The sequence below is a fragment of the Cnephaeus nilssonii genome, assembly GCF_951640355.1.
Source record: "Cnephaeus nilssonii genome assembly, chromosome: 14".
In the NCBI taxonomy this organism is placed as follows: Eukaryota; Metazoa; Chordata; class Mammalia; order Chiroptera; family Vespertilionidae; genus Cnephaeus; species Cnephaeus nilssonii.
In genome coordinates, this window is record NC_137085.1 from 26,687,905 (window position 1) to 26,714,780 (window position 26,876).

A 26,876-nucleotide genomic window follows, 5' to 3' on the forward strand; every position below is an offset into this window, starting at 1 on the left:
TTTACAGGATTCTAAATAGGGTAGTGACCAGTTCAGAGCTAGCTATGGTGGGAATGTTCTGGTTGTTTGTACATGATGGCCTAGGGAGGTGAAGGGAGATGAAAGCAGACACCCCACTTAGGAAGCTTTTCCAGTATTTCCAATAAGAAATTGAGGTCCCCTCTCAGATGACAGTATGGGACAGGAAAGAGGGATGAGCATGTAGGACACTGGGAAGAATGAACTCAAAGAACTATATCCAACTGGATGTGAGAAGTAGAGTGAGGAGGCAGAGTCAAAGACAATTCTGAAGGCTTGGAACTAGGTGACCGGGAGCATGGTGCACCTACTCTAGCACAAATAAAGCACAGAGGAGACTGGCTTTAGGGGAAGCGATATTTGCTTTTTGCTGTGCTAATTTCAAGTTGCAGTGTGATATTCAGATGATGAATGATAATCAGAGAGTCCATTTAAAATGTGATCTTAGAACTAAGATATTTATTTAGAATATATCTGCATAGAGGTGATAGTTAAAGGTGTGCCACAGTTGGATCAATGTCTAAGAAGGGTGAGAGTATAAAAAGAAAAGGATCAAGGCATCCTCCTTGGGAAATACCTCCCACATCTAGAGGAATGAGAAAGAAGCCTGTGAAGAGGGATGAGGAAGGGGGAGAGAGACAAAGAATACACTACCATAGAAGCCAACAGCTGGGAAGGTTTCAGGGAGGGTAGCCGTGGTCAGAGGAGTCAAAGAGAGAGAACTAAGGAGACACCACTGGACTTGGCCTTTAGGAAACCATTGATGACTCATGACAGAACAGTATGTGGAAGAAAAAACTAGAGTACAGATATGAAGGAATGAAGGAGGTGTGGAAAGCCCTGGCCAGGTGGCTTAGTTGGTTAGTTGGTTGGAGTGTCATCCTGTACACCAAAAAGGTTGCAGGTTTGATCCCCAATCGGGGTACGTATGGGAGGCAACTGATCTCTCTCTCTCTCTCTCTCTCTATCTCTATCTCTCTCCCCTTTCTTTCTCCCTTCCTCTCTCTAAAATCAATAAACATATCCTTGGGTGAGGATTTAAAAAAAAGAAGTAGTGTGGAAAAAAAGAGGTAGACTGAGAGTACATTGTCAGTTCAGGAAGTTCAGGAATGAAAGAATAAAGATGTGATGGAGGCTCAAGATGAGAGCAGATTGTTCTTCCCCAGAAAAAATGACCACCACTAATGTTTATCTAGAGAAGCAAATTTGTCTACACATTAAAACACATTAAGAAATAGAAAGTAGCTTCAGTGGAGGAGGCCAGAGGAAGGACTTTGGAACAAACTAGATTGGAAGTCAGGTTACAGCCATTCTGAAGTTTGAGAACATGTTATCTGTATGTGCACAGCAGCATCTGTTTTAGCAGAGACAGCCTCATTTATCATGCATCCACAGACTGAGAGGGAAACCAGAAACCCCTCTTCCCCACTTAGGAAAAACAAAGCTAGATCCACCTTTGAAAAGAATTCAAACATTTTAAAAAACTATTTTAGCAAGGAAGGAATACTAAGAAAAAGAAGTGTACAATCTCTTCCCCTTCTTGTCTTTTCCACCAGATGCACTCAAGAAAAATGCCCAGGTGCATCATTAGAACATGCTAATAATACTATTAACACCATCCAAGTTTATGGCACTTCTATCTGCACAGTGCTTTTATAAAAAAAACCTCTCATGATCTTTTTTATTCTCATAGAATCCCTGTGAGGTATTATTTTTTACAAGGGAAGAAACAGGATCTGAAAGAATTGAGCAATTTTCCCCAAGTTACACAGACCCTCTGGCTCTTTTTAGGACGTTTTCAAATACCATTCACCTGATCTTCACAGTGTAACACTCTAGGTATGACAATCCAAAGTGTCACAGAACTTTGATCTCCCTGGTTTGGGGGCGCTATAATTTGATCAGTATAGCCTAAAACTACATTAGGTCTGGGGCACTTTCATCAGGTCATGTTTGTGACTTAAATAGCGGTACCCAGTGTTCCCTTTTCAACCCCATTGTAAAGAGTCCTAGGACAGAAGTACTTAGCAATGTGCTTCCTTCCCTCCCACATCTTTCCTCCATTTCAACCAGGCCCCTGAGATGCATGAGCAAGGCCTCAATACTCCAGATGGGTCAGGAGGCAGGAAAGCAATCTCCCGCAATATCTAGTTTGGGCGGGTAGGAAGGAGGCCAGACTTGGAGGTTGATGGTTCAGGTTCCAGGCTCAAACTACCAGTCTAGCTCTGTGACCTTAGTCAAATCACTCTATACTCTAAGCACCAGTGTCTTTTCTCCTTTTTAAGAGTTTAAGGTGAACTGAAATAAATAAATAAGTACAGTTTAGGGTGAAAGTGAGTTTATTAGTGAAGCAGTGAGACAAGGAATGGGCTATTCCACAGACAAAGCAGCATGAGCACCAGGCTTGCTCTGAAAAGTGATAATAGCTATTTCCTAAGTCTACTGCAAGGATCCAGTAAAACACTTATGTAAGTAGGTCTCTCTGCTGGGCTTAATTTTCTTCTGTAGCTGTCTTGAAATTCTTAATTTTTGAAGGAGGAACTCTGCATTTTCATTTTGCACTGGCCCCTGTAGCTAGTCCTATCTATACCCTTGACCAACTAAATTAAAACCTCTCGGAGCTCTACTGTCTATAATGAATTGAATTAAATTGTTAGGACAATTCTCAATCCTTCCTCTGCCTATTAGCAAAATTTGACACAGTTGATCACTCCCTCTTCCTTGAAACATTTTCCCACTTGGCTTCCAGGGCACTGCACTTCTCTGGTTTTCCTCTGCCTCACTGGCTGCTCCTTTGCTATTTCTATTAGCACGTCCAAAGAAACTCCTGATCATCTCTTGCAAACATGCTCCTCCTAGTCTTTCTCATCTTTTCATGGTAACTCCATCCTTCCAGTTGCTCAGACCAAAAACCTTTGCCATAGTTTTTTACTGCATCTCTCACTCGATGTCCAATTTGTAAGCTGCTCCAGAATTGACCGCTTCACCACCATCATCACAGTCCAACTCTCTCCCCTGGATTACTCCAAAACCTAACTCACCTCCCTGTTTCTACCTCCTCCCCTATGCCCAGTGGTCTGTTCTCCACACAGTTGCCAGAATAATCTTTTAAAAATATAAGCCAAGTCATATCACTCCTCTGTTAAAAGCCATCCCATCACTATGCATCACAATCAGAGGAGAAATCCCCACAGGAGGTACGAGCCCAGCCACCGCTGTGAACCCACCTCCTACCACACTCTCACCATTGGTCGGTGCCCCTCTGCCTAGAATGCCTTCCCAGATATCAGTCTGGATGGCCCCTCATCTCCTTCAGTTCTACTTAACTGTCCCCCATCAGTCAATCCTTCCCTGAGTACCTGATTTGCAACCACCATCAACTTTCCTCCTCATTCCTCATCCAGTCCTTCCCTGCTCACTTTTCTCCAAAGCATTCACCATCTGATATGTATCATATTTTATTTATTTGCATATTGTTTATCTCTTCCCATTAGACTGGCTCTGTATGGACAGGACTTTGTCTCTCAACTGCTATATAACCAGCACATATGATAGTGCCAGTGAATGATGGTAGAAAGTTCTGGAATAGATGATGTTATTACTATCATTAGGTTACAGTTGCATCAGCCCCTCTGAGTGTATAAGGTACTTTCACAGTCTGTATGCCCAGGAAGCTGGTCCTGCATACAGGAGTGAGGCATTTATGGGGACGACTGTGAGCCAAGCCTCCCACCAGACTCAACTGTGGAGATAGAAAGGCAAGTCTAAGAGTTTGTGGCCTAGGGGGAGGTTTCATAAATTTATGCAAATAACTCGAGAACAAGGAAGCATTTGTTAAAAATATCCAGCCTTTAATGCCTAACATCTCACATTCTGCCAGTGATGCTGGAGTTTTCTACAGAGAGAAGGGACAATGAACCATGGCTTGTAAACTTACTGTGTGGCTATTTCTGTCCCAGGCAAGTTTCTGCTCTGGCCTGCTTATCACACCAGAGACACCTTGCCTGACTTCCAATCTAATTTGCTCCAAAGTCCCTCCTCCACTAGCCTCCTCCACCCAATACAGCCCCCTAATTAACTGTTAAATGGAAACCTCTCCCACTTACAGTCCCTCCACATTCTGCTCCTAGATACTGAGAACATGAGGCAGGGGTGGGATCAACTTTGGAGGGTTGCAATAGAGAATAAAGAATCTAAATATGTCCTTACAATGAAGATGATTATATCTCTCTATGAGCCTGCAGTTCACAGAACTCAGAGACTACATCTGTTCATCTTTGTGGCTTGACAGCCTTGCCCAGTATGTAGGACAGAGTGGGCATTCAGTTATGTTTGCTGGATCGTTGACATGGATGTTGTAAGCTCCAACTCAAGACCATCCTGTTTAAGAAGTACTTCCTCATCTTTTGTAAGGTGCCCCAGAGGTATTCTGTAAGGTTATTTTATTGAGCTGTCATAAGAAACAACCAATAAGAATTAAAACATCTTAAAAAAAGGAACAATATTTAAAATGCAAGTTTAAATTATAAAGTGACATTTTATAATTTTCAAAGTTTCTTTTAATTTGCATTTGATTTCTTTAAATACTTTATCTGAAAATCCAAAATTAATCAAGAGATAGATTACAAAGCATGCCTTCCATTCCCTACAGGATTCCTTTGAATAGGGGCTCTCTGAACTTATCTGAATTTTTAGATAGAGACTTATGAGAAAGAATGAGGAACTGAGAAACTTACAACTAAAACATTAGGATCTGCTAATTAAAAGCCATATTAAGTTTTGGCGGTGGTTACTTGTGTGCGTTATAATTTTCAATACTTTTCAGTGTGTATGTTCATATCACACATACATTTTCATACCCAGGCAAGATCAAGCATAAGAAGATAGCCCATCTTATAATCAGTAAGAGGTGCTGTCAGCAATAAGTGAGGAAATTTGGGACAGGTAAATCCTTCCTTAGTTCTCGTTTCTTTGTATATAAAGTAGGAGGAGGAACTAGATGGTTACATGGGCCCTTCCAGTTCTAATGCATTAAGAGTCTATGGAAGCAGGGGCACCTATTCACATTATAAAGGATCCCTTTCAAATTTTCTGTTTCTGAAATGCCTTTAAACTATGACTTGGTTTCCCAAAATCTGGTTACTATATTTTTATTATTAACTAGAGGCCTGGTGCACAAATTTGTGCATGGGAAGGGGCCGGCAGGGGGAAGGGGACACAGGAGGTTGGCTGGCCGGCCCCACCCCTGATCAGGGGGCAGGGGCCCCGATCGGGGCTGGGGCCAGCGGGGGCGGGGGCAGGAGGTTGGCCGGCCACAGTGTGCATCATAGCGACTGGCCATTCTGGTTGTTCTGGTCGTCTGGTCACTTGGCTTTTATATGTATATAGATAAAAGCAGCCAATGATTAAGCACATTCAACATGTCAGGCACATAAAATGACTTATATTGATTATTTGATTCAGTGGTCCCAATAACCCCATGAGGTAGATGATGAATTGTTCCCATGTGTGAGAGATAAAGTGGCTCCATGACTAAGGTCACTGAATTAGGGAATGTGACAACACTGGAATTGAAACTCTCATCAATTTAATCTATGACTCCATGACACGATATTAACCCCAAGTCTCCCAGACTGGCTGCAGGTATCAGGTGTTCAGTGTTCCTTCCTTAGATGAACAGCTGTGGTTCTCTGTGCTTTTGCCTTCACAAATGGGGTGACCAATTGGAGATGGGGTGATTCCTTCTGCTTCGGCTTTGGTCAGTGCCCCTCTGTCATGGTGATGTTTTCATTAGGAAATGCTTTTTTACTTCCCTGGATGAGTACCATTGGGTTTCACTAGTTAGCTTGAGTCACTTGTGAATGATTGGGTTAGCACAGTGGTCAGCAAACGCATTAGTCAACAGAGCCAAATATCAACAGTACAACGATTGAAATTTCTTTTGAGAGCCAAAATTTTTAAACTTAAACTATATAGGTAGGTACATTGTTATTAACTTAATTAGGGTACTCCTAAGCTGGCCTTTGCTAAAAACTCAAGGGGCCAAAGAGCCGCATGTGGCTCGCGAGCCGCAGTTTGCCGACCACTGGGTTAGCAGAAAAGGGTTCAAATTTGCTTTGAATTCCTATTTTAGGTCTTTTTTTAATTTAAATTCTTTGTTTAAAGTATTACATATGCCTCCTTTCCCCCCCCCACCCCACCCCATTTACCTCTTCCAGCCTGCTCCCAGCCCCCCAGCACATGCCCTCCCCCTCCCCTAATGTCTGTGTCCATTGGTTATGCTTATATGCATGCATACAAGTCCTTTGGTTGATCTCTTACCCACCCTTCCCCTGTCTTTCCTCTGTTTGATGGTCTGTTCGATGCTTCTCTGGATCTATTTTGGTTTATCAGCTTGTGTTGGTCATTGTATTCCACAAATGAGTGAGATCATGTAATATTTATCTTTTTCCAACTGACTTATTTCGCTTAGCATAATGCTCTCCAGTTCCATCCATGCTGTTGCAAATGGTAAGAACTCCTTCTTTTTTACAGTAGCTTAGTATTCCATTGTGTAGATGTACCACTGGTTTTTAATCCATTCATCTGCTGATGGCCACTTAGGCTGTTTCCAAATCTTAGCTATTGTAAATTGTGCTGCTATGAACATAGGGGTGCATATATCCTTTCTGATTGGTGTTTCTGATTTTTTGGGACATATTCCTAGAAGTGGGATTACTGGGTCAAATGGGAGTTCCATTTTTAATTTTTTGAGGAAACTCTATACTAGTACTGTTCTCCACAGTGGCTGCACCAGTCTTCATTCCCACCAGCAGTGCACGAGGGTTCCTTTTTTTCTGCATCCTCACTAGCACTTGTCGTTTGTTGATTTGTTGATGATAGCCATCTGACAGGTGAGAGATGGTACCTCATTGTCATTTTGACTTGCATCTCTCAGATGATTGTGTCTGCTAGTATTTAGGTCCTTTGCCCATTTTTTGATTGGATTGTTTATCCTATTTTAGGTCTATACGCCTATTAATCTAAGTCTATAACAGCACATACAGCAAGACTTTACATTAATTTGCAACAGATTAAGGTTAAAAAAATGCCACATGGGAAAAACAATGTAAGATTAATTTCACAAGTATATGGCACTCTTCATAATTTTCACATTTATTATTTTCACTTTCACAAAAACTGTGTGAGGTGCGCAAGTCAGGAATTATTTTTACCCACTTTGCAAATAAGGAAAGAGAGCTACAGAAAGGGGTGGGTGACTTGTTCTAGGACATGGATCTGGTGAGATCCTAGACTAGTGTTCTACCTATGCCACCCCCTCTGTAAAACAGAACGTGAGACTTGGGTACTTGTTGGCATACAGAACCAAGTGGCTGCTGTATCAAAGGCTGTGCCATGCCAGGCTGGGGCCGTGGGCTCCTGTATAACTAGCAGCTGTGCTAGAGGGTGGGGACAGAGCAGCAGCCATGACCCCTACTCACACCTGTGCACTGTGATAAAGAAAGTAGAAGTAGCCAGCAGCTGTGGTCCAACCAGATAAAACTTTTAGGCGGGAAGTCAAGTGACAAGTGAACTTGTGTGTGTGTTTTAGCTGTTAATTGCTTTTGAAAATTTTTTAAAAGGCACCTTGAGAAAGTCGGACCAAATAGCAGGAAGGTATTGCAGCAAGATGGATTTGGGAAAGAACCAATCTCGTTTGACACTGCATCAGACACCTGATTCTCACCAAGAAAACTACGTTCCAGGTAATGAAAGAGGTTGTAGCTGTTGGAAGAATTGGGACTATGATTATTTTCCTCTTTTTTATGGATCTGGCAGAAAGGGGCATGATTGAGTACATTCATATAACCACAGGTGGGAAGAGGGGTTGTATATCTTCATGAGGTGACTTCTAGTGCTAGGATTCTAATAAGCCAGAGAAACACAAGGAAATAATAAGTAAATTATTAATAAGGAATACATTTAAATGAAAGATAGTGAAAATACCCAATACTGGATGGTTGCGGTTAAACAAGTACACACCCATGTGTATCTATGGTATGTAAATTTGGTATAACTTTTGGGAAGTTTATAGCAATAAGTAGCAGGAACTGTAGTCCTTATTTTTTTGGTTCACTAATTTTACTCATTGGGTCTATCCTAAAGCAGCGTTTCTCAAAATGTCTTGCAGAATTTAGGCCTTGAGACAGTGTTTTTAAATGTTTTCGTGCCTTGGGCCCCTTTGACGTTTTGATGAACTCCTAGATTCCTACACTCTTTTTGGGGGTTTCCTAGTGCAAATTTGCTATAACTCCACAGGTTCTAAGAAAGTCTACATCAATGACCCATTAATGTTTCTCAAACTTGGACAGCACCAGAACCTTTTTTTGATGATACCTTTAATATTCCAAAGAACTTAGAGAAACATCATCCTACGGAAAAAATCCAAAGGAAAAAAGAGAGCTGTATGCATGAGTATGCTTATTATAGTTTTATTTACAACGGCAAAAAAATAATTGGCAACAACCTAAATGTTCAACACAAGTAGAAAGACTGGGTAAATGAGAACACATCAACCTGATTAAGTATCATGCAGTCATTAAAGTTATAATTATGAAGACCAGATCATGGAAAATGACCTGATATAATGTTTGGTTAATAAATGATAAAATTGTGGTATATTCTCATTACAATTCTGTATAACATAGGAGCTAGATGGGTATGAGGAATAAAATGAAAACAGGTTATAATGTTAAAGGTGGAAGAACATGGCTGATTTTTTCTTTTATTTTATACGTATACAATATGTGAAAAATATTTTGAAGAAATTAATAGGTTGGTAGTACAGTTATATACAAAAACTGACCTTTTCATTTTAAAAGGTTTACTGTTTGCTCCTAGGCATTCTTTGGAAGTACGAGGATAAATAAGGTAGAGTCCTTGTCCTCAAAAAGCTAGGAAAGAAGTAGACACCCAGCATAGAGTCTTTTGCCATAGAACTCTTGCTGATAAATATCAGAATTTGTTGCTATCTCCTATAACTTTCATTTTGATCTTACAGAAGTGATTGGAACTTGGAGTTTGCGAAACAGAGAGCAGCTCAGGAAAAGAAAAGCTGAAGCACAAGAAAAGCAAACTTCACAATGGCAATTTGGGTATGGTATCCTTACAAGGGAAAAAGGAACTGATTTTTTTTTTAAAAAAAAAACACACACGTTTTTATTGATTTTTAGATAGAGAGGGAAAGGGAAAGGGAGGTAGAAACATCAATGGAGAAACATCAATCAACTGCCTCCTGCATGTTCCCAACTGGGGATTGAGCTCCAAACCCGGGCATGTGCCCTGACTGGGAATCAGACCAGTGACCTCTTGGTGCATGGGACGATGCTCAATCCACCAGCTGGGCAAGGAGCTGATATTTATCCAGCAAATGCTATGTGCCAAGTACTGCTGAGCACTTTCACACACTATATTTTATCATTCCAACTATCCTGTAAATCAGGAGCTGTTATACCTATTAAAAAAAAAAAAAAAGGAAAGCAAGTGTCCAATGGGTTAAATCTCTTGTCTAAAGTCACACAGCTGATAAAGTGGTAAGAACAGAAATTTATCTCCCGTCTCCTTAAATTAAAACACCAGGCAATCGAATTACGCTGTCCAGAGGCCTGGTGTGCAACCACTCTGGTAATATAAACACAGAAGAATTTTGTTGTTGGGAGCAAGAGATACCACTGAAGAAATCTCTGAGCTTGTTCTCCAAGCTTCCTTAGTAATCCTTATCGAATGACTGTGACTAACTCTCCAGGAAGGAAACCAAAACACTGTAAATGAGTGATGTGACAAGATAGTTTGGGAGTTCTTAAATCTCCCATCTAAGTCACCTGTCTGTCATCCCAGGGAGGGAATACAAGAACATGATTATAAATTAGGCAGCATCAAACTGCATCCATTTAGAATATGATTGAAAAAGGATATTTCTTGCTTGGAGATGGAAAAGAGGAGACCAAGGAGCCAAGGAGCACAGCATCTATCGAAGCCAGGCTTTGGCACTGTTGACACTGTGGGCAGGATACTTCTTAGTGTGAGAGGTTGTCCTGTGCATTGAGGATGTTTAGAAACATCTGGCCAATAGCAATCCTCTTTTCTCCCCAGTTATGACAACCAAAAATGTCAACATGTCAAATGTCTCCTGGGGCAGGTGGAGAGGGAGCAAAATGGCCCCCAGTTGAGAAGCACTGATCTAAGCACTATTCTTAAAAAAGGGTATTTGTCTTCTGCTACAATACTGCACATACCATTGGTAAATAGGAGAATGTTGTCAGTATCATGTGCAAGTTGTGTTGATTCATGATTTTTCCTAGCCAAAGGAGCCAGAATATTGGGAATAGAAGGAAAGGAAAAAGCCTTTATCGTGGCTGCTGTTTAGGCAGGATCCTTTTCAGACTGCATTCAGGGCTGTTCCCCCAAGAGAAGGGTAGCAGGTTGCACTTCCCCCTGTGCTCAACTTAATGACAACCTCCCTGGCTCAAAGTGCCGCCCTTATTTGCATAATCTCAGCACCTGCAAACCTGCATTTACACGATTGTTTTGGGGCATTTTTATTATCCCCTGAGGCAGCCTCCAGTCATGATTACTTACCTGTCTGGACTATCCAAGTTATCTCAAGTACCAATTATTGTTTCTGCTAGTGTTGAAAAAGTTGTATAGGTTTTGAGTCATTTGCCCCAGCTCATTTTTCCCCATAACCACTGTTACTTTTAGTGCATGATTTTTCAGAAAGTGAAGTTTTTCAGGAATATGTTTATTATTTTTTAGCAGAAACATCTATACTTGGGTCCTGTGGCAGATGTTGAAGAGTATCCAGTTAGCTCTCCGAATTCTATATTTGCCCAGCAACCTTCTGATCATTAATTGGCTTCCCAAGTACTTGCTACAGAGAAAGAGTGCATTCATTTATCAGCCCAAATATTCTTTGCTGTGTGACTTTGCACTTCTCACTGTTCATTTAAAAATGGGCCTTTGACTGAAGGGTCCCAGGTTCGATTCCAGTCAAGGGCATGTGCCGGGTTGCAGGCTCGCTCCCCAGTAGGGGGTGTGCAGCAGGCAGATGATCAATGATTCTCTCTCATCATTGATGTTTCTACCTCTCTCTTCCTCTCTGAAATTAATTTTTTTAAAAATGGGCCTTTGGGCCCTACCTGGTTTGGCTTAGTGGATAGAGCGTCGGCCTGCAGCCTGAAGGGTCCCAGGTTCGATTCCGGTCAAGGGCATGTACCTTGGTTTCGGGCACATCCCCAGTAGGTGTGCAGGAGGCAGCTGATTGATGTTTCTCTCTCATCGATGTTTCTAACTCTCTATCCCTCTCCCTTCCTCTCTGTAAAAAATCAATAAAATATATATATTTTAAAAATGGGCCTTTGGGTTTACATATCAGTCTATTTGAGCTGGTTGATGAGCTCTGCCCCTGATAAAAGGAGCTAGTCTTAATATGCTGATAGAATTGGGTTTCTATGCTTGCTGGACTGGGGAGCCAAGGCTGAGGAAGTAACTGAAGTACATGACACCTTCGTGAACCTCTTAGCAGCTGGCTGTTCTTGCTCTGGTGACACATTTCTGTACTGAGTACTGTTCTCACTACAGCATACCACACAGTGAAACCTTAGTAGTTCCAGAGAGAAGCAGCAGGTGTAATGACTAAGAGCCTGGCTATTAAAGCCATGATGATTAGATTAGAAGCCTGGCTCCCCTACTTCCTAGGCATTTGATCTTGGATTATTTACTCCCTCTTTCTGGGCCTCAGTTTTGTCATCGGCAAAATGGAGATAATAGTATCCACTTCAAAAGTTGATGTGAAATCATTATTCCTTATATAAGAACTAGAGATCTGGTGCACGAAATTCGGAGGTCCCTAGGCCTGGCCAGCGATCAGGACCAATTTGGGCCTTCTAGCTGCCAGCCGGGGCCTCCCTTCCCCAGCTGCCAGCTGGGGCCTTCCTTCATTCCACGCTGCCCCCCTGGTGGTCAGCACACGTCATAGCAAGCGATAGAACGCCAGGTCTCCTGGTCGAACTCCTGCGGGAACACTTTGCATATCAGCCTTTTATGTAGATAAGGAAATTACTTAAAACAGTGCCTGGCACATGGGAAGCACTATAAGTTTCCTATAGGAATACAAGAGTGCTACTTTATATTTGGATAATTCATTCATATAAGTTATTATATGCAATTCTTATAACAATCACATGAGGTTGGGGAGATACTATATATTCCATTTAATCTATGAAGAAATCAAGGCATAGAGCAGTTAAGTGACTTGCCCACAATCACATAGTTGATAAATGACAGAATCTTTTGAAAAACTACCAGGAAGAACATGGGACATTTATATTACTCAGATTTCCTCATTTAGACATAACAAATTATTTAGGACTTAATATCTAGGAAAAAGTGTTTCCTGAATAACTTAGATAATTTGACAATAAGGATTTTATAATTTACCTTGTTACCTTGGTTACTTGGAGTTATATTTTAAAATGTTGAGGTTTCATACCACCATTTTTAGATTCCCTTTTCTTCTAATTTTAATATTTTGACTATCCTATTGCATATATACCCTTTTAATATTGACTTTAAACTGGTTTTGGTGAGGCAATCTTTAAATTTTTTTGATTATGAAAATTTTCAAACACACAAAATAGAGTATATATACATTTTTAAGGTGTACAAAGAACTATGAGCATTACAAAGTTATAAAAAGACACTGGTTTAATCACTAAAGAATATCTAGTTTATTTTTTTAAAAGGTTTCTCCAGAAATAACTATGGATTGAGGCAGCCTCTGTTCCTTGCCTTAAGCATGATCCTCCTAATAAATCACAAAGGAGTGTTAAGCAGGGAGAGCATTTCAGCCCTCTGGTTTGTAAGAGAAGGCTCTTTGGAACAGGTAGCATGGGACAGAATTTCAATAGGTTTAGAAAAATGATGAAGTGTTTATTTATAACCTTTTTCTCCTCCCTGAGCCCATCTGTATTAGCCATCTGTATTTGGTTATATTTGCAGTACCCAACAATTTGTCATTGGTTGCAATTTCCATGTACATCCTTTGATCTTTAGATCTTTAATCTAGCTATTACTTCAGAGTAAGCATGACATGGCCACTCATGCCTTTCCACCAGGCTTGTTAACCTCAAGAAATGTTTTTTGCAGCTTGTGATCCAACTTACAGTAAAACTCATTTGACTTTTTTTTTTTTTGCTAATCTTCTGTGTATCATTCCAATTTTAGTATATGTGCTGCTGAAGCGAGCGCTCAAGACGCTGTATTAGATAAGCAAGCCATATACATCATCCACCTGCAGATTGCAGAGACAAGGAGCAGTGCCTGGACTAAGGATGTAGAAACGCAAATGTATGAGTTTACCCAGGACATAGCAGGACCAACTCAAACAGACTAAACCCAAAGAGACTAGTGTATAAACCAGAATGCTAATCTATTCATTTATAGCATAATTATACATCTTCATAACCAATTAAGTATATACTCTCAAACAAACACTACACTTCCTGGTGAGCAAGGCATCAGAGACACAAAGTTCCTGAGGGACATTCATCTCCTGACAATTGAGTACATCTAGCCCTGCTCCTTCATTTGGCAAACAAGGAGGTTGAGGCCCAGAGAGATTAAGTGACTTGTTCAAAGGTTGTGAAACAAGGCAGTGGGATACCTGGACTGTTATTACCAAGCACTTACCTGAATTCTTTAGCCCTGTTGCTGATACTAATTCTGATCTCTCCACAGAGAGAAAAAATACAAGCGGCAGAGAACAGGAAAAGGAAATCAAAGAGGCAAAAAGAACCAGCAAAATACAGAACTAAAGGTAGAGCCTCAGTCACAATTAGAAAAGGAAATGATGGAGAATGCACTGGCACCTACAGATAAAGAAAACGAATCACCTAGGAGTGTAACTGAAGCTCTCCCTTCAGTATCCTCCCCAAAGAGAATTGAACCTGAGAAAAAACTTTCTGCAATAGGTCAAGAAAGCATTATATGTCAGAAAAATTCTTCTGAGTACCAAGAAACAACAGTTCAAAACCACCCTTCTGAAATAGGCCAAGATATGGCTGAACCTGAAGACCTCTCTCCTAAAATGTGCCAAGAAATCGCTGTAATTCAAGACCATTCTTCCAAAATGTGCCATGATATGGCTGAACCTGAAGACCTCTCTCCTAAATTGTGCCAAGAAATCGCTGTAATTCAAGACCATTCTTCCAAAATATGCCATGATATGGCTGAACCTGAAGACCTCTCTCCTAAAATGTGCCAAGAAACATCTGTAGTCAAAGCCCTTCCTTCTAAAACATATCCTGGCATGGAAGGATGCTCTCTTGAAGTATACCCCAAACCAGAAGTGCCTAAAGGTTACACTCTTGAAACATACCAAAAAAGAGCTGAACCCAAGGAAGACAGTACTGAACCAGGTCAAGGAATAGCTGGGACTGAAAGCTTTCCTCCTAAAATACAACAAGAAATAGCTGAGCCTAAAGACCTTTCTACAAAAGCATACCAAGAAACAGTTGAACCTGAACACATTTCTCATAAAGCATATGAAGAAATTTCTGTGCCCAAAGCCCTCTCTTATAAGACAATCCAAGAAACACCTGCTCATGAGGAATGTCCATCTGAAATATACATTTACCAAAAAACACCTGAGCCTGAAGACTGTGCACTTGATATATACCAAGAAAAACAAGGGCCTGAAGACTGTGCACCTGAAATACATCAAGAAACACCTGGGCCTGAAGACCTCTCCACTAAGACATACGAAAGTAAGAATGTGCCTATAGAATGCTTTCCTGAACCAAACCAAGAAGCAGATGGGCCCCATGGCCAGGATCCTAAAGAACACCAGGAAGATGCTAAGGATGTTTCTACTTTTTCTCGAGGTAGGGGTGGTTTATAGGGGACAAGTCAATGACCTGTTTCCATTTATAATTAGAGCACCAAATAGTTATAACTCCCTCAGAGTGGTGATTTACAGCCTTCTTTGACAATCCTTGGTTATCCCCAGTCATCTCAAGGGGTATCATTAATGTCATTGGCTAGTTTTTCATTTAACCAATGTCTGTTGGGCACATTTTCAAAGAATTAAAAGAAAATAATTGAAAATATAAGTGTGTATAGTAGTTACTTGTACATGCTATCCATTTCGGAAAGCTTTAGCCAGTGAAAGAAATGAACCCAATATAGGATAATGTGTGTGCAAAATATTTTAAAGGATAATTAAGTTCAGATTTACAAGAAAACTTGAATAAAGTTTTTCTTGAGCATTAAAATTTCCTGGCAAGCAAAAGGCAAGTAAATGCATGGCGTACAGTACTGAAGAAGATACAAAGGTGTAAAATATGATTCCTGTTACCAAGATTTATCATGTTTACCAAAAACCCTTTCTATTTTATTATTTGTCTGAAAAGCTTTCTCCTAAGTATAGAATTTTGAAAAGAATGTGACATTTCTTCAATTTGACTTGCCTCAGGGACATAACTGAGAATCTCTATTCTCTTTGTACAGTGCTGTAGATTATACTATAAGAAAATGGGCTGCCCTAGCTGGTTTGGCTCAGTGGATAGGGCATCAGCCTGCGGACTGAAGAGTCCCGGATTCGATTCCAGTCAAGGGCACATACTGGTTGCATCTTAATCCCCGGCCCTGGTCAGGGCACATGCAGGAGGCAACCAATTGAAGTGTCTCTCTACATCAATGTTTCTGTCTCTTCCCCTCCTTTCCATTCTCTCTAAAAATCAATGGAAAAATATCCTTGGGTGAGGATTAACAAAAAAGAAAAGAAAAAGAAAATGGGCTGAGACTGTCAGACCATAGTTTTCTCCAAGGAATTGTTTTCTAAAGAAATCCTTTTGATAGTTGATTTACTTTTTCTCCTTAAGAGTGCAACAAAACCATGGGGTTAGTAGGGTTCCAAGTAATGTTTTAAAAATCTTTGCCTACCTGCTAGGTTAAAAAAAACACTAGTTGTTTTAATTGCCACCTTTTTGATGACTAATGCTACTTGACATCTTTTCATAATTATTAGGAATTTGAACTTTTTCTTTTGAGAATTGCCTGTTTGAATCCTTGTTCTGTTTTAAGTTTGGGATACCTATCATTTTTTGGCTGGTTAAAAATCTCTTTAAATAATAGTTATTAAACCTTTCCCTACATATAAGTTGTATATATTTTTCCAGTTGTTGTTTGTGGTTTAACTTTGTTTATAGTGCTTTTTGTCTTGTATATGACAACATTTAAATTTTAATTTTAGTTTTTAGTTGTTCAAATGTGTCAATCTTTTCCTTTATGGTTTCTGGTATGTGTTCTGCTTAGAAAGGCCTTTATAATCCAAAAATTATAGGAACATTCTATATTTCTACAACATTTATGGTATTTTAATATTTAAATCTTTAATTCATCTGTAATTTGTTTTTGTGCAAGGTCTGAGGTAGAGTTTTGTTTTTCTTCAAATGGATAGTCAATTGTCCCAAATCCACTTATTGAACCTCTTTTTATATTTTATTTGATTTTACAGAAATGAAAGAAAAACCCAAAGCACAAGAACCAGAGACACCAGCAATTCCAAACGTTCCTCAAGAGATTCATCCAGAAAATGATGTCTATAGTTATGTTTTGTTTTAACAATGCTCAATCATAACAATTGTGCAACAAAATACACATCTTATTCCACGTGATTTTTCTCAAAATATTGTAGCAATCTCTACAATATTCATTAATATTTTAATAGTGTGTTCTTTTTCCATGTATAGACCATATCTGAAAGAGAGAACTAATGTGTTTTTCAGGCTCTACTACATAGACAATAACCTACAGTGTGTGTGTGCATGTGTGTGTGTGTGTGTATGTATATTGGGGTGAGGATAGTGGTGGGAAAAGACGAAAATGGGAAAGGGGAGGGCTGAATAATTAACTTACCCCTAATAATTATTTTTTATTAATTACTTTTTAATTTACACCTCTGGATATTTTTTCATTGATTTTCAGAGAGAGTGGAAGGGAGGGGGAGAGACAGAGGGAGAGAAACATCAATGTAAGAGGGACATATGGATTGGTTGCCTTCCGCACGCATCCTGACCAGGGCCAGGGATTGAGCCTGCAACTGAAGTATGTGCCTTTGACTGGAATTGAACCTGGGACTCTTCAGTCTATGGGCTGACGCTCTATCTACAGAGCCATACCAGCTAGGGCTTGATTAATTCTTAAGAGCAGAAAAATTAATAAATCTGAGCACTTAAAATTTGGGTGAGTATATACTTTTCTTATAAACTTTGTTCAACTAATAATGTAACAATAGCATCAAAATTTTATTGAGGTTTTAGTTGTTGTTTTTTAAGTTAATTTTATCTTTCTGGGACTCCAAAGATATTTTATAGTGCTGAATGTATTATGTATTTGAATTTGAATTTTCTGTTTTTACTTTTTATATATTGTATTTGTACATTAAATCATTATTACATGCTTAATTGTGTGGAATACATCCTGGTAAGCATTTCGAAAGTTAGAAGACTTATAACACTTTGTCCATCAGGTGTTTAATCTATAGTCTTACGGGGGAATAAAACAGGAAACAAATAATTACTAAAGAAAATAGTAAATGATAGTGCCATTTGAACAGCAGATACAATAAAGGGAATGCTCTCTTTTGTTGAAGTGACCTGAAAAATTACACATGAGTGGAGCCTTGAAAGATGGAGAGGATTTACACTATAGGTGAGGATAACAGATTATTATGGTCCGTGGAGTGAATTACAGAGAGGAGTGAATTCAAGTGTTCAGGATGTTCAGTTAATACAGGGTCCCTGTGGAACAGCAGCCTAGTACCTAAAAATCTTGTATTATTAGAGTGAACAGAATTTTGAATACTTAACTAAGAAGTTTATCCCTTACTTGTTAGGTAATGGGGAACTAAGTAAGACTTTTGAACAATGAAGTGGCAGTTTTAGTATTTTAGGAGTATTTATTTGGTGATAATGGTCAGGATTAACTGAAAATGAGGAGAGGCTGGGGGCAGGAGCAGGAACTATTCTGGGTGGAAAGAAATCTGAAAGTTTGGTTCAGCAAGGGCACAGTTGCCTAAGAAACTTCTATGTAGGTGTAGGCGACAGTAAAGAACAAGACAACCCTAGTCTCTCAAGCATTCATGGTGTAGAACAGTGGTTCTCAACCCTCTTGGTATATAAGAACCACTGGGGAAGATTTCAAAATTACAGATGCCCGGACACCTCCCCGGGGCTTCTATTCACCTGTCTAGGATGACATCCAGACATAGGTATATTTTTTATTTTGCTTTAAATGATTTTTCGAGGAATAATTTTAGAATTACATAAAAGTAAAGATAGTACAGATATTCCTGTATACCTCTCACCCAGTTGACATCTTCTATAACCATGGTCCACATACCAAAACTTAAAAAATTAAGATTGTTACATTACCTTGAAGAGGTAGCAGTCTACTTCATTAGTGTTTCCAAGTCTGCTCTGCAATTCAGTACTTGTCACACTTGGTAATGAATGTATTTTTTTGTGTGTGTGTGAATGTCATTATATATGAGTTTAAGGCAGGGAAGGCAAATAAATACCTCATTTTCTACACTAGACTGTCCACATATTAAGGAAGACTCACTTTCCACAGCACCACCATCTAGTGGCAAACACAGCTATTACCACGCCAGTTTTACAATGTATATATAGCTCAGCAATTCTCCAACTTGTTTCTTCAGCTACACAGAGCTGTTTCCAAGTGGAAACAGAATAATAGCATTCTTTTCCAAATTGTCAAGTGCCTTTCTTTTTAAACCACGTTCTCTTTAAATCCTTGGCTCTTTCTGCTGATTATTTTCTACTAATGACCTATTAGTTCATAACAAATGGACAGTTTAGAAACAGCTTTTTAAAAAATGGTTAAGCTTTTAAGTCTGTGGATTTGTATGCTTTTGAATAATTTATATTGTAGGCAATATGTCTCCATCCTACCACCACACCACGTGAACCAACTGGATAAAGTGCCCAGAAACAGAAAAATGCATACAGAGAAACTTAAAATAGATGACAGATGATGTTACAAGTGAGTAAAAGGATAGGCTATCCTACAGGGATAACTGCTCATCGAATGGGATTTAAAATAAGGATCCTCGTTGTCCCTCAACTTTTCAGAGCTGCCCAGAAACAACGACCCTAATCCCTTCAATGTAAAAGGCATGTTGACTCTCCATTTCATTCTCATTTCAGTTTCCTTGAGGTAGGGAGCACAACAGTCCCAATTCTTAACCACTAATCCGGTATGGGGTTTCCCATCCATTTTATTCGAAACAAGGTTTAGTTGGATTCCTTTCTGGTAAATCACTCCTATTACGGAAAAACGGGAGCATACATACAAGTATAAATGTATGGGTATTCCCACCACCTAAGAATTTTAAACATTTCCTAACATCCGATCATTTTGCTATTTGGTGATTGCACGTACACATTCTTTCCCCCCCGCCCCACATTCTTTTTCTTTAAATATTAGCGTCATGCGCTTGATATGTAGGTTGCTTATTTCGAGACAGACATCTTTTAAATCTTCTTGGATGTGCCCTCCCCGCCCCCCACCCTTGGGAAGGGCGGGGACTCGGAGTCGCTGGCTGCTCTGAAAGGGCTAGCAACTGCAGTGAGTCCGCACGAGACAACTAAGATACCTGTTCGGTTCCGGAGAGGAACCCCGTAACGGGAGAGGAACGGGACGACAAACACCTCTGAGTAAAGGTAACCTTTGGGCTGCCCGAGAACATCGCGCGCGCCCCAGCCCCTGCGCCTGCGCCTGCGCCGGATACTGACACCACCTGGCGGGTGCGGCCGCTGCGCAGGCGCCAGGCATGCAGACCGGAAGCGGAAGGCTAGGACGCGTCGGGTGGGCGCCTCTGTCACCAGTAGCCATGCGCGGCTTGGAGGAACCAGGGCGTCGCCCCACAGCGACCCCGTGTGGGTGCGTGAAACCGGCTCTGGAGACAGGTAACTTCTGAGAGGCTGGCGATTTCGCGCTCGGAAGAGGCCTGGGTGTGGAGAGCCCGCTTCCCTGCAGAGAGGGACGAGAAATGCAAAACCCTGTTTTGACGTGCGTCACATTTACCGCGAAGGCACGGCTCACGTGCTTCGCCTACCACGTGACGTGCCTAGGCGGGCTGGATGGCGTCATCGTGTTTCTCGGTAGCTGAGGTCCGCCCGGTCACGGCGCGGTGGTTGAACTAGCCGCGTCCAGTGTAACGGCCCTCTTAGGGAGTTTTTGTTCTTATAGGAGAGCTGGGATATGTGCCGCTGGTGGTGTGCGGGTTAGGAATTAGTGCCACCAGTGAGAGGCACCCTGTGCTGTAGGCAATGAGGAAAGCCTGGAAAGGCCAGAGGGAGGAAATAGTTTTAAACTGGGCCCGGAAAGATGGAAATGAGTTTGCTTCTCTTTACTTTCACCTCTGTATGTAGAGCAAACTATATTAACTTTAGAAACCAGAGGATGCAAGTGGAAGAAAATTAGCCATCACCCAGAGAAAACCATTGGGAATATCTTGATGTTTGTTTTACTGCACACACCCTAGAAATATGAGTTGATATATGACCCCCTAAAAACTTAAGATTCATAAAAATCTCTGGTCAGTCATTTTAATTTTAAGGGGTTAACTATTTTGTTTTATAGATGTCCTCTAACTTAAATTCCTTATTATTGGGCATTTAGGTTATTGACAGTTTTCATTGTTCTAAACTAAATGAAAGTTCTTGAAACTAAAAGTTTTGTGTATGCTCTAAATGTTTGACTTAAATTTCCTAAAAGTACTGTTACCTGGTCAAAGGTTGTGCTCATTTTTTAAAAAGTTGCACACTGCCGGATTACAAATCTAGCATTTTAGCAGGCAGGAAAGAGCCTGGCTCAGAGGTGCCTGGGATTAGGAAACTAAATCCAGAAGTATTTGATGGAACAGGGCGTTTTGGGAACCATTGATTGGATTCACATTATAGAGAACCTTGAACACCAGGCTAAGAAATGCACCATCTGTTAACAGTGGGAAACATGGAAAGTTAAAGTTAGTAGCATGACATAAGGAACCCAGAGTCTGGAGGATTTGAGTAGTGTGTATTGAGGAGGGGAGGGACTGGCAGAGGGGAGACATAACAAGAGTAATTTAATAGTTCAGGCAAGAAATGGAAAGGACCTACCATTTGAACTTTTCTGCCTGCACAAGACTTGTAAATAAACATTGTGTACAGAACCTCTACATCAGTAACTTACTGTTTTTTTTTCTTATTACACAGTTAATATAGTTGTAATATTGTTGAAGGAAAAGCCTGAGCAAGGGCTTTAAAAACCACTCGTTGCTGAGCACCTTCTGTTGTACTAGGTGCTTTACATCTTTTATAATCTTATAACTGTAATACAGTTGTTATTATCCTTGTTTTATAGCTGAGAAAACTGGGATTCAGAGACGTAAGCGATTTTGTCCAAGGTCACACAGCTAGTGTAATAGCTCTATGTTGTTTTTGTCCTTTTTCTCTTCCGATACTAGCCCTAACCCTCCCATATTACTTTAGGGAATCACTTCACCCCATTTCCCTGTGATCCCTGTGATTTTCATGCCAGTACTACTCCCATGGCATACCTGTGCTTATTCCTATCCTGCATGTAAGAATCATGTTCTGTAGTTGTATAGCAGCTGGAAGGTTTTAAAACTATGAAATCAATGCATTAGGAAAAACATGTTTTCATACATCTTTTGACTAATGATTTCTTACCTAATTTTTTTTTTCTATAGGGAATCTTTTAACTGAGCCAATTGGCTACTTGGAATCCTGTTTCTCAGCCAAGAATGGTACTCCAAGGCAGCCATCCATTTGTCGCCATTCAAGGGCTTGTTTGAGAATTAGAAAGAGCATCTTTAATAATCCTGAACATTCCTTGATGGGTTTAGAAGAGTTTTCTCATGTTTGGTAAGTTGTTTTACAGCGTTGGGCCAGAGCTTGCCCCTGAGTAAAATGTATTCCAGTTGATACGCAACCACTGATGGAGGCAGCCTTGGAGCCGGTCATCCAGACCAACCTGTCTGTTGCATGAAATTCCTCTACTGTATTTGTGCATGTGATTGTCTACATAACTTGGACACCCTGAGGGAAGCCTGGGGTACACTGAGGAGGCACAGTCCTTTTGCAGTTGGTTCTAATTGTGATCAACACCTTTCTGTTGAGCTGTAATCTGTAGACCCTCTCTATTCTGTCTATGGGTAGTCATTCTGTCCTCTGCACCAGCAGTCAGCAAGCTGTGGCCCATGGACCAAATCCATCCCACCACCTTCTGTTTTTGTAAATAAGTGTGTGGGAACAGCCGCATGCATTTGTTAATGTGCTACAGCAGCAGTGTTGAATAGTTACAGCACAGACTGGTTGGCCTACAAACCCTAAAATATTTAATATCTGACTTAAAATGGGAGTCTGCTTGTTTCTCAATAAATTTCCACCTTTTACAATAATAATAATAATACAGTATTACCTATGTTAAAGCCTGTGTTATATGTGTCATTTGGAATTCTTTCTGTCTATTCTTCCTCACCCCAACATCAGCAGTCTGAAGTGGTCTAATTTTACTGGTGAAGACCTAAAATTAAGTGTTTGTTCTGAAATAGTTACTTTTTTCATGTTAGTTTGGGGAGATTAGAAAGAACATGGGTGTTCTGATGACCTAGTGTGTATGATCTTGGTTGAATTATTTAAGTAAAAAACATTGCTGATTAAAAAAATGGACTCAGGAGAATATTTTTTTCCCTTAATTCTTCTATTTTTCTCCTCTTTCATCCCCACCCTCCAACACTCTTCAGGGATTATCGCTGTTAACAGATCGGTGTATATCCTGCCAGACCTTTTCTTTCTTTTTCTTTTTTGATACTCATAGAAGCATAAATATATACATACAGAGTGAGTTTTTTTAAAAAAAATGAAATTGTTTTCTTCACTTAGTGTATATCATGATAGTACATATAGATTTACTTTATTTTGCTTTAATGGCTGCCTGTTGTTGCAAAATATAGATATACCATGATTTGACTATTCTCTTGTTAATGGAGACTTATTTGCTATTACAGTCATGCTGTAACAAACCTTAGACACATTCTTGGGCACTTGTATATTTTTATAAATAGGATATGAGAAGTGGCTGTATTGGGTTAGAAGGTGTACACACTTACAGTTTTGGAGAGCTCCTGCCAAATTGCCCTCTGAAAAGCATAACCAATGTATACTTCAAGGGTAAAAGAAAATGACCTTTTCCATTCACTATTGATAACACTATATGTTATCAAATTTTTACATTTTTTCCTGACAGGAAAAAATAGTATTTTGGTTTTTAGTTTAAATTTTTTTATTATTAACGAGGTTTAACATCTTTTCATATGGTTGTTAGCTATTTCTCTTTTTTGTTAATTACTTTCCATGGTCTTTGTTTCGTTTCCTATATTGAGTCCTTTACTTTGTGATTTGTAGGAATAGTTTAGATACCACAGATATTAACGCATTCATTGTCTATTATACACACAGTAAATATTTTCTCCTTGGATGACATTTTGTAGCACATAAACTTTATAATTTCAAATCTGTTAACACGTTAAGCACCAAGCCTGTTTTGTCTTCCTTTCCGTTTCAGTCACTGGTGACTGACATGGCGCTTAATGTGTTAACTGCTTTGCTTCATAGATTCTTGCTTTCGATCTTGTGTAGGAAGGCCTAGTCAAGTTATTTAACATTTCTGAACGGAAATTTCCTCATCCTTAAAATGGGGAATAAGTTATACTTCTTAGGATTATTTAAGCAGATTAAATGTTGTGAGGATAAAAATGTCTAGCATACTGCCTGGCATATAACAAACACTTACCTCATAAATATTGCTTATTCAGGCACTTGACAAACATCTATTAAGTTCTGTGTACCAGTCATTGTATTAGAGACAAAGGATACAGAGATAAGACTCTTCCTTCATGAAATAGGAATGGTTTTTTTCCCCCCACAGATTACATTTTAATACCATTAAAAACATTCTTTCTGGTTTAATTTGTGGGGATTAAAATTTTCCCCTTTAACTCATTATGATAAATTAACTTGTGCTTTTTTCTTAGTGGTTTGTTTGTTTTTTTCAATAGGATTTTGTTTGTTTTTCACAAAAATGGTCATTTGAGCTGTAAGGCAAAAGTTCAGCCTCCTAGGCTGAATGGTGCGAAGACTGGAGTTTTCTCCACAAGGAGCCCACATCGTCCCAATGCAATAGGACTGACCCTGGCCAAGCTGGAAAAGGTAGAAGGTATACAGGTCATTTTTACTTTTAACCTTTTCTTCTTTTTTTTTCTTAAAAAGAAGTCTTATAAAATCAGCATAGTATTCAACACTGGCTGTTATTCAGACAAATACCGGTGATGTCAAGAAACATTTTGACATAAACTCTCTGAGGATGCTCAGAACTTATTTATATTGTTACATTTATCAAAGTTTAAATTATTTAAAAATAACTTCTAAGATTTCATAATCATTAAATTAGTAACCAAATATTCTCTGACTTGGAATGCAATAAATACAAAAGGATTAAAAAGTATTTGGATGCTTTCAAAATTTAACACACAGTAACTGGTATTACATGCATATATGGTCAGCACATAGAGTGGTGGTGTATCATTTCTTCCTTGCAGCCTTAAGAAAGTGAACTTGCATTGTGTTTGCAGTTGTGTTAGTCAACTGTGATTTGTGGCAGAGGGCCTGGGATGAATCACACTATAGGATCAAACATCTGTCAGATTGTGGAAGTCCCTGTGTAGAATACCAGATTAGTTTTAACTTCATGTTAATTTATAACCTAGTTACTGAGCCAGACGATTTGGAAAGCAGGCATCCCTTGCTTGAACTTCTGACCTAATCAGCACATTTGTTAGAGAGGCAGAAGATGAAACAGCAGGTGGACTGGAAGTCAGAAGACCACTCCAGGCTTCAGCTTATTTGTTCAGTGGGCAAAGAAGAAGGATCTGCCCTCTCTGCAACTCTGCATGATTTTTTTGAGGATCTTATAAGACAAAAGCTCTAAGAGTACTTTTCAGATTTTTGGATGCTAAAAAGATGAGAGCAATTATTTTGCTTGTTCTTTCTCAGAACTTGAACTCCTCTGCTGGATTGTATTCAACCAGGCCTTGGATAGGTTTTCTGGAAAAATTCTGTAGCTGATCCAACTTGAGTTTTATTAATTTGTGATGACTAACCAACTTGGGTAAACAGTACTAGAACATTTTATGATCATTCGTACACCCACACATATTTTCTGAGCACTGACTATGTGCCAGGCATTGTTCTAGGTGCTGGGGATAGAATGATAAACAGATCAGATAAAAATCCCTGCCCTATAGAAGAACTTAACATCCTAACAGGGGAGATCAAACCAGAAAGGTGAAAGGCAAGCACAATAACACTATAGTTACTAAATATGCATTATGGTGACTACTAGTGTTTGTGTGGTATGTACAGTTTATAAAGAGCATTCATGTGTGTTATCTCACAGTGGCTCTGTGGGTTTGATAGGGTAACAATCTCCATTTTATGGATGAGGCCACTGATGTTCTTCGATATTTGATAATTTTAATAATAGCATCTAGCCAGGGGGTTGTCTGACTCCAAATCCCATGAGCTCCTACCTATGCTACAGTGCCTTTCTTTCTTCAGTAGACATTGTTAGGAATAATCATTTAGAAAGTGCAAAAATCATCTTTCCAAAGTTCCAGGCTCACTCACAGTAAGCATAATTTTAGAAATCAAAGTCCTCTGTTAGTCATGTTTTTCTTAAATGGAGACAGAATCCAATGTGATCATATACAGTTTTTCTGGCCAATTTCCCAAGGATCAAGTTAGTAGACTTAGACTTTGCACCAGTAGTAGGATCTGGATAGCAGCTATGTAAGTGAGAAAACAAGAGACCTGTTCTTAATATTTGATAATGGTGACTTGTGTTCTGCTTAATTGTTTGATGGAGTATTAAATTTCAATTGCTGCATAACAAATTATGCACTTATCAGTTTAAATAACACACATTTATTATGTGTTTGAAACATTATGATGTTTTTGTGAGTCAGGAGCTGGGTCCTCAGCTTAAGGTCTCACCAGGCTGCAATTAAGGTGTCAGCTGGGATGAGTTCTTATCTGGAGGCTTGACTGTGGAAGAATTCACTTTCAAGCTCACTCAGGTTGTTGGCAGAATTCACTTCCTTATAGTTGTGAGACTGAAGGCCCCAGCTTCTTGCTGGTCGTTGGTTTGTGGCTGTCCTTCACTCCTAGACACCGCCTGCAGTTTCTTGCCACCTGGGCTATCCCTGCGTGGCTGCTTACTTCATCAAGTCCACATGGAGAGTCTCTTGAGTGAGTCTGCCAGCATGCACAGGCACCTGAGATAACATAATATAGTTACTGGAGTGATATCAAGTCACACTCAAGAGGATGGGATTGTACATGGCTGTGAACACCAGGAGGTGGGCATCATGGGGGCCACCTTAGAGTCTGTTTGCCACAATGGAAACCTTCTTTGGTCCCACAGAGATACATTTAAGACACCAATGTGCCTGACAGAGTTAGAAGCCCCAGTGATGCAAAAATGAGTCAGCCCCACCCAGTGCTGAAGGGCTCAACTGCTCACTGTCTAGGGAGAGAGACTCTAAGCCGGTTATTGCCAGACCACATGAAGGGGGCTCTAGGAGAAGTTTGTATACAGGTTCCTCTAGAACACAAAGAAAAGAGCGCTTATGTCTGGGAGAGCCAGGAGGGCTTTGTAGAAGAGGTGTTATG

The 26,876-nt window shown here is 39.8% G+C and overlaps 2 protein-coding genes across 4 annotated transcripts in view; both read left to right on the forward strand.

Moving 5' to 3' along the window:
- Window positions 1-17,429, forward strand: part of HEMGN (hemogen) — a 46,500-nt gene extending 29,071 nt beyond the window's left edge. Inside the window, exons 3-6 of the mRNA XM_079789983.1 lie at window positions 7,641-7,763; window positions 9,059-9,152; window positions 13,795-14,939; window positions 16,574-17,429. Coding sequence (XP_079646109.1) covers window positions 7,688-7,763; window positions 9,059-9,152; window positions 13,795-14,939; window positions 16,574-16,680 — 1,422 coding nt within the window. The 5' untranslated portion in view covers window positions 7,641-7,687 and the 3' untranslated portion in view covers window positions 16,681-17,429. The remainder of the gene's footprint in view (window positions 1-7,640; window positions 7,764-9,058; window positions 9,153-13,794; window positions 14,940-16,573) is intronic.
- Window positions 17,430-19,323: 1,894 nt separating this feature from the next.
- The window catches only part of TRMO (tRNA methyltransferase O), a 39,766-nt gene continuing 32,213 nt past the window's right edge, over window positions 19,324-26,876 (forward strand). For 2 of the 3 annotated variants that reach the window (XM_079790561.1, XM_079790560.1), the window contains exons 1-3: window positions 19,325-20,048; window positions 21,836-22,010; window positions 24,206-24,363. In XM_079790561.1, coding sequence (XP_079646687.1) covers window positions 19,913-20,048; window positions 21,836-22,010; window positions 24,206-24,363 — 469 coding nt within the window. In that variant the 5' untranslated portion in view covers window positions 19,325-19,912. Of the gene's footprint in view, window positions 20,049-21,835; window positions 22,011-24,205; window positions 24,364-26,876 lie in introns of all 3 variants that reach the window. The other variant, XM_079790559.1, reaches the window with a different exon arrangement.